Source organism: Pinus tabuliformis, chromosome 9 (assembly GCF_031772625.1).
Source record: "Pinus tabuliformis cultivar Carrire ecotype Pingquan chromosome 9, CPIR1, whole genome shotgun sequence".
In the NCBI taxonomy this organism is placed as follows: Eukaryota; Viridiplantae; Streptophyta; class Pinopsida; order Pinales; family Pinaceae; genus Pinus; species Pinus tabuliformis.
The window spans coordinates 1,742,882,521-1,742,898,422 of record NC_142307.1 but is presented as its reverse complement, the minus strand read 5'-3'; the positions used below and the strand labels follow the sequence as shown (position 1 = coordinate 1,742,898,422).

General features: G+C 36.2%; 1 protein-coding gene across 2 annotated transcripts in view; it reads left to right on the top strand.

The window, feature by feature from the left end:
* The window catches only part of LOC149155683 (phototropin-2-like), a 523,795-nt gene that overhangs the window by 472,765 nt on the left and 35,128 nt on the right, over positions 1–15,902 (top strand). For both annotated transcript variants that reach the window (XM_089445926.1, XM_089445925.1), the window contains exons 21-22: positions 2,378–2,490; positions 12,413–12,553. In XM_089445926.1, coding sequence (XP_089302052.1) covers positions 2,378–2,490; positions 12,413–12,553 — 254 coding nt within the window. The remainder of the gene's footprint in view (positions 1–2,377; positions 2,491–12,412; positions 12,554–15,902) is intronic.

The following is a 15,902-nucleotide window of genomic DNA, read 5'->3' as shown; positions in this document are numbered from 1 at the left end:
GTGGCTGGTCGATCGATTTCACAAGAAAATCAGGGGTTGGGAATTCAGGTGCCTCTCATTGGGGGGATGTATTACTCTCACTCAGTCGGTGCTCACCCAACTGGGGGTCTATTGGGCTCATTTATATCGACTTCCTCAGCTCATTATTAACTCACTGAACCGCATTATGGCCCAATATATTTGGTCTGGGGCTGCACAAAACTTTAAATACCACCTGGTCAAATTGGAAAACATTTCTAGACCAAAAAAGCTCGGAGGATGGGGCATATAAACCTTCGGCGCTTTGGATGGGCATTGCTGCTGAAGTCTCTATGGTGCGGTTTATTTGGAGAGGGCATATGGGGTAAAGTGATAAGATTCAAATATCTTAAGGACAAAGACTTTGTATTCTGGATGCGCCAGGGGTCCATTGGCATCCCAATGGGGTCGACTATATGGCTTAGTTTTAACAAGATCAAAAATATTTTTCTTCAAAATCTATGTTGGCTATTTGATATTGGACATCGAATTATGATAGGAGGGGATCAGATCCTTGGTATGTGCAGGGGAACATACATTTCTGCTGACTTACTACATATTTTCAATTGCAGAGGTATTTTCTTCCAAGTCATCCGGGAATGGCTTGGCTGCATACCTATTTGGAAGAGGGCCAATGAGCTGGGATTGTCTGGCCAATTGGCTCTTAAATGGGAACGCATCAGAACAATGATGAAATCCATTGGTATCTGTCATGATGGAAGAGGAGACCAGGTCACATGGGCTGGTAAGAAGAAGATCGGGGAGATTGAGGTAGCAGACACCTATTACAACCTCTGCACGCAAGAGCTTCACCTCACTGAGATATGCTAGTTCTACAAATTTTGGCGCACGAAATTGCCCTCCAAGATCATCATGTTCCTTTGGCTGACCTGGAAAAACAAAAACCTTACCTGGGACAACCTACAAAAGAGAAAGCGACAAGGGTCGGGGATCTGCTATCTATGCTGGAATGAAGGGGAAGATAACAATCATTTATTTTTGAATTGTCCATGCTCGGTTCGCATATGGAGACACTTTTATGTTAATATGGGCATTCCATATTTGCAATATGTTAATATTTTTGACTGTTTAAATTGGTGGAGCGTTCAATGTTCCAGATGGAGGAGTCTTCTGGGAGATTTGGAGGTGGCGCAACCAAATTATTTTTGAAAATGTCAAGGTAAAAGAAGATAAGGTACTAGCTCGTATTACTCAATGGATCAACGTCGATAATGATAACAACAACATGCCCAAGGATAAGACTGTTAAGGGGGTTGTTCCATGCATAGTATACCCCGCGGGGTTTTTTGATGGGGCATCCCAAGGAGGGATGTGCGGTTGTGGTTTTTGGATTAAGTTCTCAGAAGTACAAGAGCACTGGGTACACTGGAATGCGGGATGGGGCACGAACATGAAAGCTGAAGCCATGGCATTGTGGGGCTTACTTTGGTTCACAAAATACATGGACATACCTCACATGCACTTTTTTGGGGATTCCCGGATCATTATAGATCATATCCTGGGAAAAAACAAGATTCAACAGAACACACTTCAAGGCTGGCTATGTCTGATTGAAAAGCAATGGTCCACTTTTCAGGATTCCACTATACATCATATTGGATGGGACCATAACCAAAATGCAGATCAAATGTCCAAAATGGGTCTTCTGGATGCACCAAACAGAATGTACATCAAAATAAAGATGGGGAAACTTACTATAAATGTTGGATATCTCATCTTAGATTCTTACCAGGGCATTGAACACGTTCTACAATCACAAAAGAAAGGAGGATGCTGCCAGAAGAGATAAGTATGCATCATTATGTTTTTTCATTCCTTTTTTGTATATGGTACATATATAAACTGAGTTACATCGTCCTTCAGTACATAGTAGATAATGATGGATACCCTCAATTTTTTGTATACACATTAGTGCCACATAGTGTTGATGAACTGTATGATGAATATGGGGTTTTATATACATGTATGCCAAATATAGATTAGGATATTTGCAGAATGCGGCTACAAAAGCCCAATTTTCTGAATTATGTACTGTTTTATATAATAAAAAAAACAAAAGAGAGGTCTTTTTCTTGCTTGGAAAAAAAAAACCAAATCTTTGTTTGTGAATCTCTTGCCATGAGTTAAGAATCTATATATTATTTTGAATACGTGTGATATTATTGTTTTATATTTCTTAAATATTATGCATCATAAAGCATTCGTGTATTTTCTTAGTGATTACATATACTCGTGGTGTTTTAACTGAACATTCCTGATTTGCATTCGTGTATTTTCTTAGTGATTACATATACTCGTGGTTTTTTAACTGAACATTCCTGTTTATTTTTTAATCCAGGGATCTTGTTGTATGAACTGCTTTATGGGCACACTCCATTTAGAGGAAAGAATAGGCAAAATACATTTGCGAAAATACTTCATAAGGATCTCACATTTTCCAGTAGCATCCCGGTGAGTAATCTTCATACCCGTAGCCCTTTAATATCAATAATTTTCATTTTCATACATGGATGGAAAATATTTAAGTTCTTTTTTTTCGTAGTTGTTTTAAAAGTTTATGATCGTGTAGATGTGATATGGCTTCAACTCCTATGTATCACATTCTCGAAGGGATTATATTAATGCATAGAAATACAGCAGAGATTTACAATCACACACCCAGTGGGATTTTAATTTGGTTGATGGATCCCAGTTTTTCTATTCAGAAGTTATATGGCATCCACGCGACATAGATGTCTTCGAAGTTAAAAATAAATAAAATGAATAGAGAGAGATAAATAAAAACCTGCTGTGACTTTCAAATTAACAGTTCTCACAAAGTTTTCCCCTCGAAATTTTGTATAGTCAGTTCTAGCAGCTAGATTGCTTCTTTCAAATTAACAGTTCTCACAAAGTTTTCCCATTGAAATTTTGTATAGTCAGTTCTACCAGCTAGATTGCTTCCAACATCTATTGGCTCTCAACTTTTTTAACAAAAATGTTGGGAATTTTTTTAAATGGGGGAAAATACCAAAAACCAAACACACAAACACCACAGAGCCAATGCTCTGTTTCCACTGTTCCAGGACCTTTTGCACAGGGAAGCTTTAAATCAAATATACTCATAACAGCCCATTACACAGCCATAAAAATATTTCTATTGATTAAAATATAAAGCCTGAAATAACATTCATCCTCTTTGCTGAGAGGGATTCACCAAAATTACTTTCACCCATCAAAACTCTGTTTTCACCTGAGAAATTACTGTGCTGGGTTTACTGCTGTAAATCCCCTTTTACATTCACTGCAGTGAAAAACACTTTACTGCTGTAAAATAAAATTTACATATGCATACAAATGCGCTCCACCATTTTCCTTATGCACTTCTGTGCAAAACCACACATGGTTTTTCTTACACCTCTGTTTCACAAAAGTGCCACACAAAACATTACAACCCTGTTCTTGTCTTTTTACACACTGCTGTGTGTTTCACCTTTTACTGCACCATCATTTTACAATGCTCCACAAAAAGATTCAACCCACGAGCTCTTTTCATTTGGCTCACACTATTCTCTTTCGCTGCTGCGCTCTTACATATCTCCCATGTGTGTAACTAAAACAATACAGAGCACATTTTTTTTTTTACTGCTCCATCGATCCATTTACAATGGTCAATTCCATAAAAAAAATTACACACGGGCCCCCTGTTCTTTTCTACACACTGCAGTGTGTTTCATTGCAGATTCAATTAACAAAAAAACAACGAGCATATATTTCATGGCTCGTAATATAAAAAATATAACACACAGAACTCTATACTATCGTGGGTTTTTTTAATACATATGATCACCTACAAAATAAATGCACGCCGTATATAAAACTTAAAACCATTACCTACACCTATGACAATTTATTAATAACAGGTATGGTCAACCCAAAACTTGACTTTTACTTCACGCAACAAGTTTGATTTGATGCAGGCGGGGAGCAGCTTCCGAGATCGACGGCAGAGGACGAAGAGGACAATCGGACGGCGGAGGTTGATATCGGAAGGCATACAACTGCTGAGGTTTACCACCCGAGAATGTGACGTTGCGTTACGTCAGGTCAGAAACACGTGGCGCCACCATATTCCATCGGAGTCGCATATACGGAAACATCTTTTCGCTGGTAGGCGGTCCGAGAAAGTTAAGCAGGTTTCCGGTTTTGCTTTGGCGGTTTTGGGTGAGGTACGCACGGAGTTGAAATTAAATTTCAACACTCCCCTTTAATTTCAACTGCTGGGCTTTCAATCTTACCCAAACACTTCCTCACATGGAGGGATTCACTAATCTTCCTCGCATAGAGGGATTCACCAACTGCTTCTGATGCAGTTCACAAACAAACAAAGTTGTCTTCCTCTTAATAGAGGGATTAACCTGAAACTGTGCTTAAGAGCACCTTCCTCATGACAGAGGGATTCACCATAACAATGTGCTGAAGAGCACCTTCCTCTTGACAGAGGGATTCACCTGTGACTATGCTGAAAAGCATCATCCTCTTGATAGAGGGATTCACTAATGACAATGTGCTGAAAAGCACCTTCCTCTTTAACAGAGGGTTTCACCAAATGACTGTTTCAAGTGCAGTTCCAAAACAAACAATCATTGCACTGCTGTGTGTGCAAACTCATTACATTGTTCTCTTATGCTGATGCATATTCTCTGCTGCACAGTTGTGCCATCTTCTTTACTGTGTCTATCCCACACTGCTGTGTCTACGCTTGCACTGCTTCTGCACATTTCAAAGACAAAATACTCTGTCTTTTCTGGAACAATTACACTGTCCCAATTTACAAATTTACACTGCTGTGTGTAAACATTTCTTGCACTCACTGCTGTTGCATATATTGCATTTCAACTTAATGAACAACAAATTCATTACATTTACCTTTACTGTTGTAAGGAAAATTTCTTTTGCATGTGCTGCTGTTCAAAACTTCTTGCTGTTGCATTTTTCACATTTGCATTGCTGTGTGCTTCTCCATCTTGCCATCATGCTGCTGCTGTCCATACACTTGCTGTTGTGTTGCTGCTGCAATTCCTTTGGCTTTCTGCTGCCATACACATTCTCATTCGTCCATGTGCATTAAAAATCTGCTGTCCCTGTTTTTCTTTATGTATTTCTTTGCATGTTGCATTGCATACAAAAAAACATTACATTTTTCACTGCTGTGTGAAAATTTTCATTGCATTCTCAGTCACTGGGCATTTACGCTCTGCTGCGTTTTGTCTTCTTCTCATTTTCTTCTCACTGCTTTGCATTTTCATTCCCAATACAAAACATTTCATTTGCTATGCATTACACTCATTCTGCTGTGAGTATATTCTCTCACATTACATAGAAGGAAACTACCTTCCATTGCTATGCATTTCAATGCATGTGCACCAAAAAAAAATTCAAACTGCTGTTCATTCTAATCCATGTGCTCCACAAAAAATTTCCAAACTGCTGTCTTATGCTCTATCTTCCCACTGCTGTGAGGGTCTCCATACTTTGCATTTTTCTCTTATCTTGCTGCTGCTCTTTACATTTCAGCGCTGCCATCTTTTATTCTTTATGCATTTCTGTGCATATTGCATAAACACAAAGCAAAAACATTGCTGATTTCATCACTGCTGCATATTACCTTTTAGAGGGATTAACAAAGATTTCATTTGCAACTGCTGCGTTGCAATACATCCTCCATCAACAAATGACTGTTAATACAGTTCAGCAAACAAAAATTACAAGCTCCCCTTTAATGTGTGCTTGTCTTCTTTTGGCAGACTCTTCTCAAAACAAACTTAGATCAGCTGCGTTGCTTAAGGGGCTTTCACACTGTATTTCTTTTCTTCTCCATACTTGTGTAACTCTCTTCTTTTGCATGGGTCTAGCTTGCATAGGAGCCCATGTTAAGTTACAATCTCGTGCCATATGCCCAATGTTATGACACTTGAAACATTCTACATTTTTCATGAATGACATTTCATGATTTCTTCTAAAATTGTTCCTTGGAGGTTGTCGAAGACCACAACATCTATCTCCATGAAATGCTCTACAGTCTTTTGCCATATGACCAAAGTTTGAGCAAGCATAACAATAACCATAAAATGAACTTTGGTACCTGGGAGATGGAGATTTCCTTGATGTACTTCTGAAGCCTTGCTGCCTTGAGATCCTTTGATGATCACCATTGCCTCTTGCCTTTTTGCCATCAGCTACATTTCTTCTTGGAGCTGGTTTTCTACTTGGAGCAGGATTTCTTCTATTGATGCCTTCATTTTTCTCCTTGCCTTTGCTGGAACTAGGAGCATCACCATCTCTTTCTGGCTTCTTCACATCTCCTTTGCTTAAAGCATCCTCATCCTTGTTTGAGGATTCACCTACATACCCAAGTCCTGATTTATCAAATGGAGATCTGTGATAGCTGAGCATGTCATCCAGAGCTTGAGAGCTCTTCATGATCTTGTTCATCCCTTCAACCTTCTTCCTGAGGAGGACAATCTCTTCTTCCAATCTTTCACACTCATTATTTTTCTTTGCAAGTTGTTCCTCAGTTTCTTCTTTGCTACGAGTAGCTTCAGCTGCTACTACTTTGAAGGAGATAATATCAGACTTCATTTTGGAGATTTCTGCTTGACTGCTCTCCATTTTCTTCTCAGCTTCTTGTGCTTGCCTCCTGGCTTCTTGTAGTTCGGACTTAAGGGAGGAGACCTCTACCTTGTACTGTCCAATCTCTTTTACAAGCTTGTTCACTCTCTTGTGCCTTTGTTCAAGTTGACTTGTCAAGACATCTGCCTGCTTCTTTGCTTCATTCAGCTGATTTGTCATGGATATGACTTCTTCATGATGTTTCTTCTTGCATTGATCAAGCTCCTTCTTAAGCTTGGTAAGCTCTTCATCCCTTTCTTTTACTTGAAGCTTGATGAGATCAAGCTTTTCATTCTCAGCTTCTATGATGGGTTCATAAGTTTCTTCTTGACTCATTGTCATGGTCAGTGCTCCCTTTGCATGAAGGTCATGCAGTCTGTCCCAAATATCCTTTGCTGATGTATATTTTCCTAGATTCCTCTTCACAGAATCAGGGAGTCCATCCAAGATTAGTTTTGCTGCTTGTGCATCATACTCCATGGATTCTTCATCCATCTTGCTGTCATTAATCACTGACTCCCAGACTTCAATCCCCTCAGACATTAGGAAAGCTCTCATCATTATTTCCCATACATCAAAGTTTCCATCAAACTTTGGGGTTTCAAATAAAATGTATTCAAATGGATTGCCTTCTAGTTTAATAGAGGAGGGAGACACATTTTTAGCAGGCTTGGAGGCTTTCTTCTTTGACCTTGCCATTCTTATCTAGGCTTTAAATACTTGACTGTGTTTTCTTTTAAAATCACTGACTGTTCCTTCAACAGTAACACAAAGAAAAGCTTTGAGAAATACCTTAATCCCTTTTGGCTGTGGCTTCACACTGCTGGAGAGGTTTGACTGCTGCAACAACACCTTCCTTCAGCTTCTTTGAGTCTTCAAAGAGCCTGGACTTGCTCTGATACCACTGTTGGGTATTTTTAAATGGGGGAAAATACCAAAAACCAAACACACAAACACCACAGAGCCAATGCTCTGTTTCCACTGTTCCAGGACCTTTTGCACAGGGAAGCTTTAAATCAAATATACTCATAACAGCCCATTACACAGCCATAAAAATATTTCTATTGATTAAAATATAAAGCCTGAAATAACATTCATCCTCTTTGCTGAGAGGGATTCACCAAAATTACTTTCACCCATCAAAACTCTGTTTTCACCTGAGAAATTACTGTGCTGGGTTTACTGCTGTAAATCCCCTTTTACATTCACTGCAGTGAAAAACACTTTACTGCTGTAAAATAAAATTTACATATGCATACAAATGCGCTCCACCATTTTCCTTATGCACTTCTGTGCAAAACCACACATGGTTTTTCTTACACCTCTGTTTCACAAAAGTGCCACACAAAACATTACAACCCTGTTCTTGTCTTTTTACACACTGCTGTGTGTTTCACCTTTTACTGCACCATCATTTTACAATGCTCCACAAAAAGATTCAACCCACGAGCTCTTTTCATTTGGCTCACACTATTCTCTTTCGCTGCTGCGCTCTTACATATCTCCCATGTGTGTAACTAAAACAATACAGAGCACATTTTTTTTTTTTACTGCTCCATCGATCCATTTACAATGGTCAATTCCATAAAAAAAATTACACACGGGCCCCCTGTTCTTTTCTACACACTGCAGTGTGTTTCATTGCAGATTCAATTAACAAAAAAACAATGAGCATATATTTCATGGCTCGTAATATAAAAAATATAACACACAGAACTCTATACTATCGTGGGTTTTTTTAATACATATGATCACCTACAAAATAAATGCACGCCGTATATAAAACTTAAAACCATTACCTACACCTATGACAATTTATTAATAACAGGTATGGTCAACCCAAAACTTGACTTTTACTTCACGCAACAAGTTTGATTTGATGCAGGCGGGGAGCAGCTTCCGAGATCGACGGCAGAGGACGAAGAGGACAATCGGACGGCGGAGGTTGATATCGGAAGGCATACAACTGCTGAGGTTTACCACCCGAGAACGTGACGTTGCGTTACGTCAGGTCAGAAACACGTGGCGCCACCATATTCCATCGGAGTCGCATATACGGAAACATCTTTTCGCTGGTAGGCGGTCCGAGAAAGTTAAGCAGGTTTCCGGTTTTGCTTTGGCGGTTTTTGGTGAGGTACGCACGGAGTTGAAATTAAATTTCAACAAAAAAACGCTGTCAAAGAGTTCCTTAGTCATCTAAAGTAATGTTAGATAGCAAAACTAACAATTACCTCCCAATCTCTATATATATAGTGTCTACATCCGGAGATGGGCACCAAAAAGGAAAATTCACTGTCATGGAAAAATATTACAACTACCCATCAGAAGCATGTGATGTGCACCAATTTTGGCCAAAATATTCTGTGTTATAATCCTGGTAACTTATACAGTGAGTTCAAGGGATCGAAGTGTTGACTGCATATCCTCGCGGACTGGTTGCTGAGTGCTACCTCCTTGATGAACTGCTTTTGTACTCTACTACGTGAGCACCTTTCATCCCCGTCATTGTGTAAGTAGTTTCGAGTAGAGTGTAAATTGAGGAGCAATTAGTCATGCCTGTGTAACTTAAAATTAAAATGAGCATAGCTTTATTAGTGTTCTAAAAAAATATTTAGAGATTTTCTAGAGCATTCTCCGTGAGTTTTTGGATCCCTCAAACAATTCAATCAATTAAAATTAAAGAGTTGCAGCTCTATTATATGATAATTGGAATTAGAAAGTTGCAGCTTGAGTGTTTAATTGTTGCAGCATTCTAGATTCCTCCTCTTTCCTTCATATTGGTATCAGAGCCCAAGAAACCAAGTTATCAGAGCTGAAAGAGAGCCACCACAGTGAGCCTCCATCGCCGCCCTCACTGTCGTGAGCCAGAGTTGTCAGCTACTTGTGAGGGAGCCGTGAGCAGGCTGGGAATTCGTACTGCTGTTCGCAGAGACCTGCCACCGCTGTAAGCAAGAAACAGTCGCCATCTACAGGAAACCCAGGCTTTTTACTACAGTCAGGAGCACTGGTGCTTGAGAGTTTCAAGAAAAAGTCGGAGCTATTGTTAGCAGCCGCTGCCATGAGACACCATCGTTGTGTGCGTGGAGGACTAAGTATGCCGTGGGAAAGTGTCAATCATTACTTGAAATAAAAAATTCACACGGATTAGTTTTTGAGCAATCTACTAGAGTGAAGTGAAAAAATTATTTTTTCAAAATGGTTTTTGGGAATAATAATGAAGTTATGTGCGAGACTTCTGTTCATTTATAATATTTTTGAAGTTTTCCTCGGCCATAAAAAACAAAGTGATTGTGAATAAAGAAGAGGGAGAGATAAGGAAAAAGGTATGAGAGTATTGAGAAAAAAAATAATGGTTTTGGTTTTATTTTATTTTTATAACGAAAAAAAGTGTCTTACGTTAAAGAGATATGGCAGTGGCTGCTTCCAATTTTATCAGGAAAAACTCTAAAATTTGAGTCATTAGGATGAAAAAAAAAATTACATTTTCAGTATGTCTGAGATCTTGTAGTGTGTGGCTATACAAAGCTAGCTAATGAAGCAACCAAACAAGTTTTGACAAACCTAGAGAAAGATCAACTCAGAAACAAGAGAAAGAAGATGGAAAAGCACTTTTTTAATCCAAAATGGCATCAATGAGACTCTATTTCGCAAGATCTCAACAACAAAGTTCTCCAAGACAATGCAGGGTATTTTGGAGACTAATTATGAGGGTATTATTATGAAAGTGAGGATAGTTAGGTTGCAAATATTGACGATGAATTTTGAGAAATGGAAGACGGAGTCAGAGTTGGTATTTTAGAGACTAATTATGAGGGTATTATGAAAGTGAGGATAGTTAGGTTGCAAATATTGACGATGAATTTTGAGAAATGGAAGATGGAGTCAGAGTTTGTACTTGAGTGCATGAACCAAGTCATAAATATTGTCAATTAGATTAAAAATGAATGGTGAAGAAATTTCAATTTAAAAATTAGTGGAGAAGGTTCTAAGAACTTTGCCTAAGAAGTTTGATGTTGTGGTCATAGTCATTGAAGAGTCTAAAAACTTGTCACAACAATTAGTAGATGAACCATTGGATCCTTGTTATTCCATGAATCTTGAATAAATAAGCAAGGTGAATTTTAAGAAAATGCATTCAAATCCATATTTTTATCTCAAGAGGTAGAGGAGGATCAAGGACACTAAGAGGGAAAGAACAAAAGCAACAATTAAAGAGATGATTCTTACAGAAGCAACAATTAAAGAGATGATTCAGAACAAGAAAGGCGATTAGATCAAAATCTTGATAGTTCAAGGGGGAGTTGTAGCAGAAATTCACAATCTTATCAAATGTATGACAAATTGAAAATTGAGTACTTTTATTGTAATAAGTTAGGTTATTGTGCACATAAATGTAGGAAAAATAAAGTTGATCTTAACAACAAGATGCAAATTATTCTTCTAAGAAGTGTGAAGAATATTTATTCCTTATATGTAAGGCTGCTCAAGAGTCATTTGATGATATTTGGCTTATAGATAGTGGATGTAGCAATCGTCGGACATTAAACAGAAGCATAATTGCAGATCTAGATGATTCAATAAGGACTGAAGTCAAGTTGGGGAGAAATAATATTATAAATGTTATGGGAAATGAATGGTTAAAATCCTCACTAAATAATGTAAGGTACATACCAGATGTGTACTATGCTCCAAGTTTGAAGGATAATCTTCTCAATGTTGGCCAACTTACTCAAAAAGGGTATAATGTAATATTTAAGGAACATGATTGTTTCATATATGATAAGCCTGCTAGTAATATGTCGATTGCCAAAGGTACAAAGAATAAGATGTATCCTCTTGCCATGAAGTATGATAGACATGATGACTCATTTGTTCAAAAAGAAACTTGCTTGCATGATTTTTTATTATAGGATTCAAGTTTGGCCATCTATATTGTGGTGATCTTAGACTATTGCAACAGTAGAAAATGGTTGAGGGGTTGTCTCCCATTCAAGATCCACTCAGTTCAAATGAGAGTTGGATTCTAGCAAAGCAACACAGAGACAATTTTCCTAAAGGAGTGCTTTATAAAGAAAAGGCACAAGTTAGTGTTAGTTCATACATATCTATTTGGTCTAATGTAGATCTAGTCACTCTAAGGAAGTTACTTCTTCATAACCAGATGTTCCCCTTGATCTCTCATCAATATGCCCAATATTTTATTTTTTGAAACATTTCGGAAAAAAATTATGATAAAAATGCCAAGATACCACACTCACTTTCCTTCCAATATTTTCTACTTTTATACATTATCACAACCCTTCTTGAAAATACATGTTAATTCAAAATAACACTTTAATTCATTAATTAAATTATTTTTCTTATTTTTTAATTTCAGTTCTCCAAATACCATGGGCTTTCTGATTACTGTGGGAAGAAATCACTCCTGTATTCAAATTTAATGCATGTAAATGGCAGGTTAAGAAGTATATTGTTACAATGTCCTTTCTAATTTCATTTTTTGTATTCTTATAATATGTTTTTTTAAAAGATAGCCAAAAATAATTCTGTGCGGAAATAAAATTCACTAACAATTTTTAGTAATCCCAACCCAAAATTAAAAAAACCCGAACATTTTTTTTATAAGACTACACCCATCATGGCTAATCTAGCTCTTTAACATTTTCATTATATCAATCACACATTTAACTTTACCCCGTCATGTATGTTTTTTTCTTGCCAGGCAAGCTTGGCTGCGAGGCAATTAATACATAGATTGTTGCACAGAGACCCTGCAAATAGACTGGGCTCAAAAAGCGGAGCACATGAAATCAAACAACACCCTTTCTTCCGTGGGATACACTGGCCGCTCGTGCGTTGCATGGTAAGTCTGTTTATGCTTTGCGTAGTTATTCATCAATTAATTATTTGTGTAATCCTGTACATGCATATACTTCAATTTATGATATAAATTTGTTTAAAATGGTCTTTACAACATTACAATTTGTGTGAACGTTGTATCATTGCTATAAAGAAAAAGTAAAAACTCAAAACACAATTTTTCCCCTTTTTTAACCTAAAAGGCTAAATCTCATGAACATTTTTTTTTCAGAAGACAAGTCATACTTCACTTGTTATTTGATATCTACACCAAATTCATATGGTTGGCTTTCCCTCAACGTGGATAATTATTCCATTGTTTCATAGCATTGTTCTTTTTTTTAAATTATCGTTGTCGTCACGGAATTGTTTTACCTTTTCCATTTTCTCTTTCAAACAAAGCAAGTCATTAGCAGTGATTTCTCCTCGTTAATCATGATCACTTATTTTATTGCGACCAATAATCATTACTGATGCTTGAACATTGTTTGAAACTCAATATCATCACATCCTTCTTGATGTGGTTAAATTCTTTATTAATGACGTAGTGATATCTCAGTTTGGAGCTTATAAACTAAGTGAATACACCGTAATTACGCCTACCTATAGGCGTCTCTGTATTGGAAGTTAAGGCACTTTAATCTTTTTCTTGATTATAAATTGCAATCTTAGAACTGAAAAAAGATGCTGGCATGTTTTCACCAACACGTTTCAATCAATAAACCAAATCATCAATAATAATTGAATCCTTGCTTATCTGAATGTAAATGTATTTAAACTGTGTTTATAATAATTTCTTAATTTCTTACTAAATTGTGATTATTTCTGTTTTGATGACCATTGATGATAATTTCAATAATAATTGAATCCTTGCATATCTAAATGTATTTAAACTATGTTTAAAATCATTTTTTACCAAATTGTGATTATGCCTGTTATTGATGAACATTTATGATAATTACTGAACATTAAATTTAAAACTACATGTATAAAACATGAATTGAATTCTAAAACGTTTTGTTGTTCATATTTTGAAACCATCACTATGTTGTTTTAAACGTATGATCGTAGGAGCGTTCGCTCTAGGTAAGTGGATAAATAAACGGTAAGGTTTTATTAGATAATGAATAATTGTTATTGCTCGCATACACACACATTTGTTTATTGTATTTGAATTATTTTGATTTTTTTTTCCTATTATTATGTTGTGAAGAGTTTTTTTTTAGGTTTTTATTATTATGTTGAGAAGAGTTTTTTAGGTTTTTATTATTATGTTGAGAAGAGTTTTTTTAACCTAGTATGCAAGAGGTGTTATAATGTCTAGTCCTGTAAACATTTTGACTTGATCAAAATAAAAATAACCTTATGTTAAAATTCTACATTATCATTTTTGTTAGTAATTTGTTGAGTAGTTAAGGTAAAGTTTGAAATAAAAATAAAAATAACCTTATATAATTTTATTTGGTAGTTAAAGTAAATTTGACTTGGTCAAGTTAAGAGTTGTTTTTGAGTTCCAAGTTTATAAGAATTATAATAGTATTATCCATGGTATTCATGTAGATCCATCTTAACTCCGGATCTACCAAGCCATGAGAGGGATCAAATCTCTTGGGATACAAATATCTTAAGATGCAAGGAGATTTAATTCCTCTAGACCCTTGGTAAATCTAAAGTTAAGATAGATCTAGAGTGATTATATAAACAATTAGTGTTAAATTATAATATACAATTAGATTTCATTATTTTAGTTTATAGTGAATAAACTATAAGGTTAAATTATAAATTATAAATGGATAATTAGACTAAATTATAATTAAACTATTTAACTACAATTATTATTATTATTTTAAGCTATATTAAATTATTATTATTATATAAACTTATTTTAAATATATTATATTATTTTATTAAATTATTTTATAGTGTTTTAATATTAAATTATTTTATTTCTTCAATAATATTAATATTAAATTATTATTTTAATTTTAAATTACAATATTAATAAATATTTTTAATATTAAATTATAGTATTAATAACTTTACTTACTATGAAAAATATAATATAAATAAATCATCTTAAATTAATTATTGAGCTGAGAGGCTCATTCTACAGCTTAGTGTGAAGGCCATGTGTTAGCATGTTCCTCCCTCTTAAAATAAAAATAAAATATTCTCAAAATTCTATAGCTAAGTGTGAACGTTATGTGTAAGCATATTTGGCCCTCTTAAAATAAAAATAAAATATTCTCAAAATAGAAAATCAATATTGGCTATGTTATATATAATTAATTAGTTGTCCATATAAACTAATTTTTTTCCGTGGAAAATAGAGTTCGTAATTTCTATTAAAAAGTTGTTAATAGATATTACATGTTGTAGATGCCGAGGCATATGCTGAAGGGTGGCCAGAGCCACGTTACAAAGTAGAAGCTAGATATAAATATCCAGAGTGAGTCTAGGTGATTACATGAGCTGTATATCACCAGTAATACAGATTCCCCAAAATGTCAAAATAATAAAGCCCCAAGGCCATATAGGAAATAGTACATCCATATGTCCATACAATATATATCCGATTAAGAAGATTCCTGCTATACAAAAAGAAGCTCCCAAGTAGCAGCTACAAAAAAAACTAGTGAGGGGGAGAACCCCCTATCAGAAGGCCGTCGATGTAGGGACGATGATAGAACCTGTGTATCCCAGCTGGTGTGTGTTCATCAATCTGCCAGTCTCCTAGAGGCCGATCCGCCGCCTCTTTCGAACGCTGGTCAGCAATCGCATTTCTTTCCCTGTAGATATGAGAAACAGTGATCTGGTCAAAATGTGTTTTTAGAAAAACAATTTCTTCCAAGATATGTTCCAAAGAATATGCATGACAGATAGATTTATTATTTGTCCAATCAATCACAATCTTTGAGTCCCCAAAAATTTGTATTTGTCTGCAATGTTTAGTGAGGGCAAAATAGAGAAGGTGTCTCAAAGTGATAAGCTCCACAAAATTATTCGATCCCGACCCCAGTCCCAGTCTCAGGTGAAAAAAATGTGTATCAGATAGGAAAAAAACAATCCCTCCACCACATCCTTGTGGCGGAGCTGCCCCGTCAAAATATGCCCAAGGCATATCCTTATTTATGTTTTCAGGCTGAATAAGTCTAGGTCGGATGGGTGTGCTCTCAAAAGGAATTTCATTATATGCAGCACAGATGGATGCCGAGAGAAGCTGATTGTTGACTCTACGGTTCTCAAAAATATAGGCGTTCCTGCTCTGCCATATGAAACTCGAAATCACTGCTGGGAGGATTAAGGCCTTTTCTGTGGCAACCGCTGCCCACCAATTTGTCCATGCAGTCGGT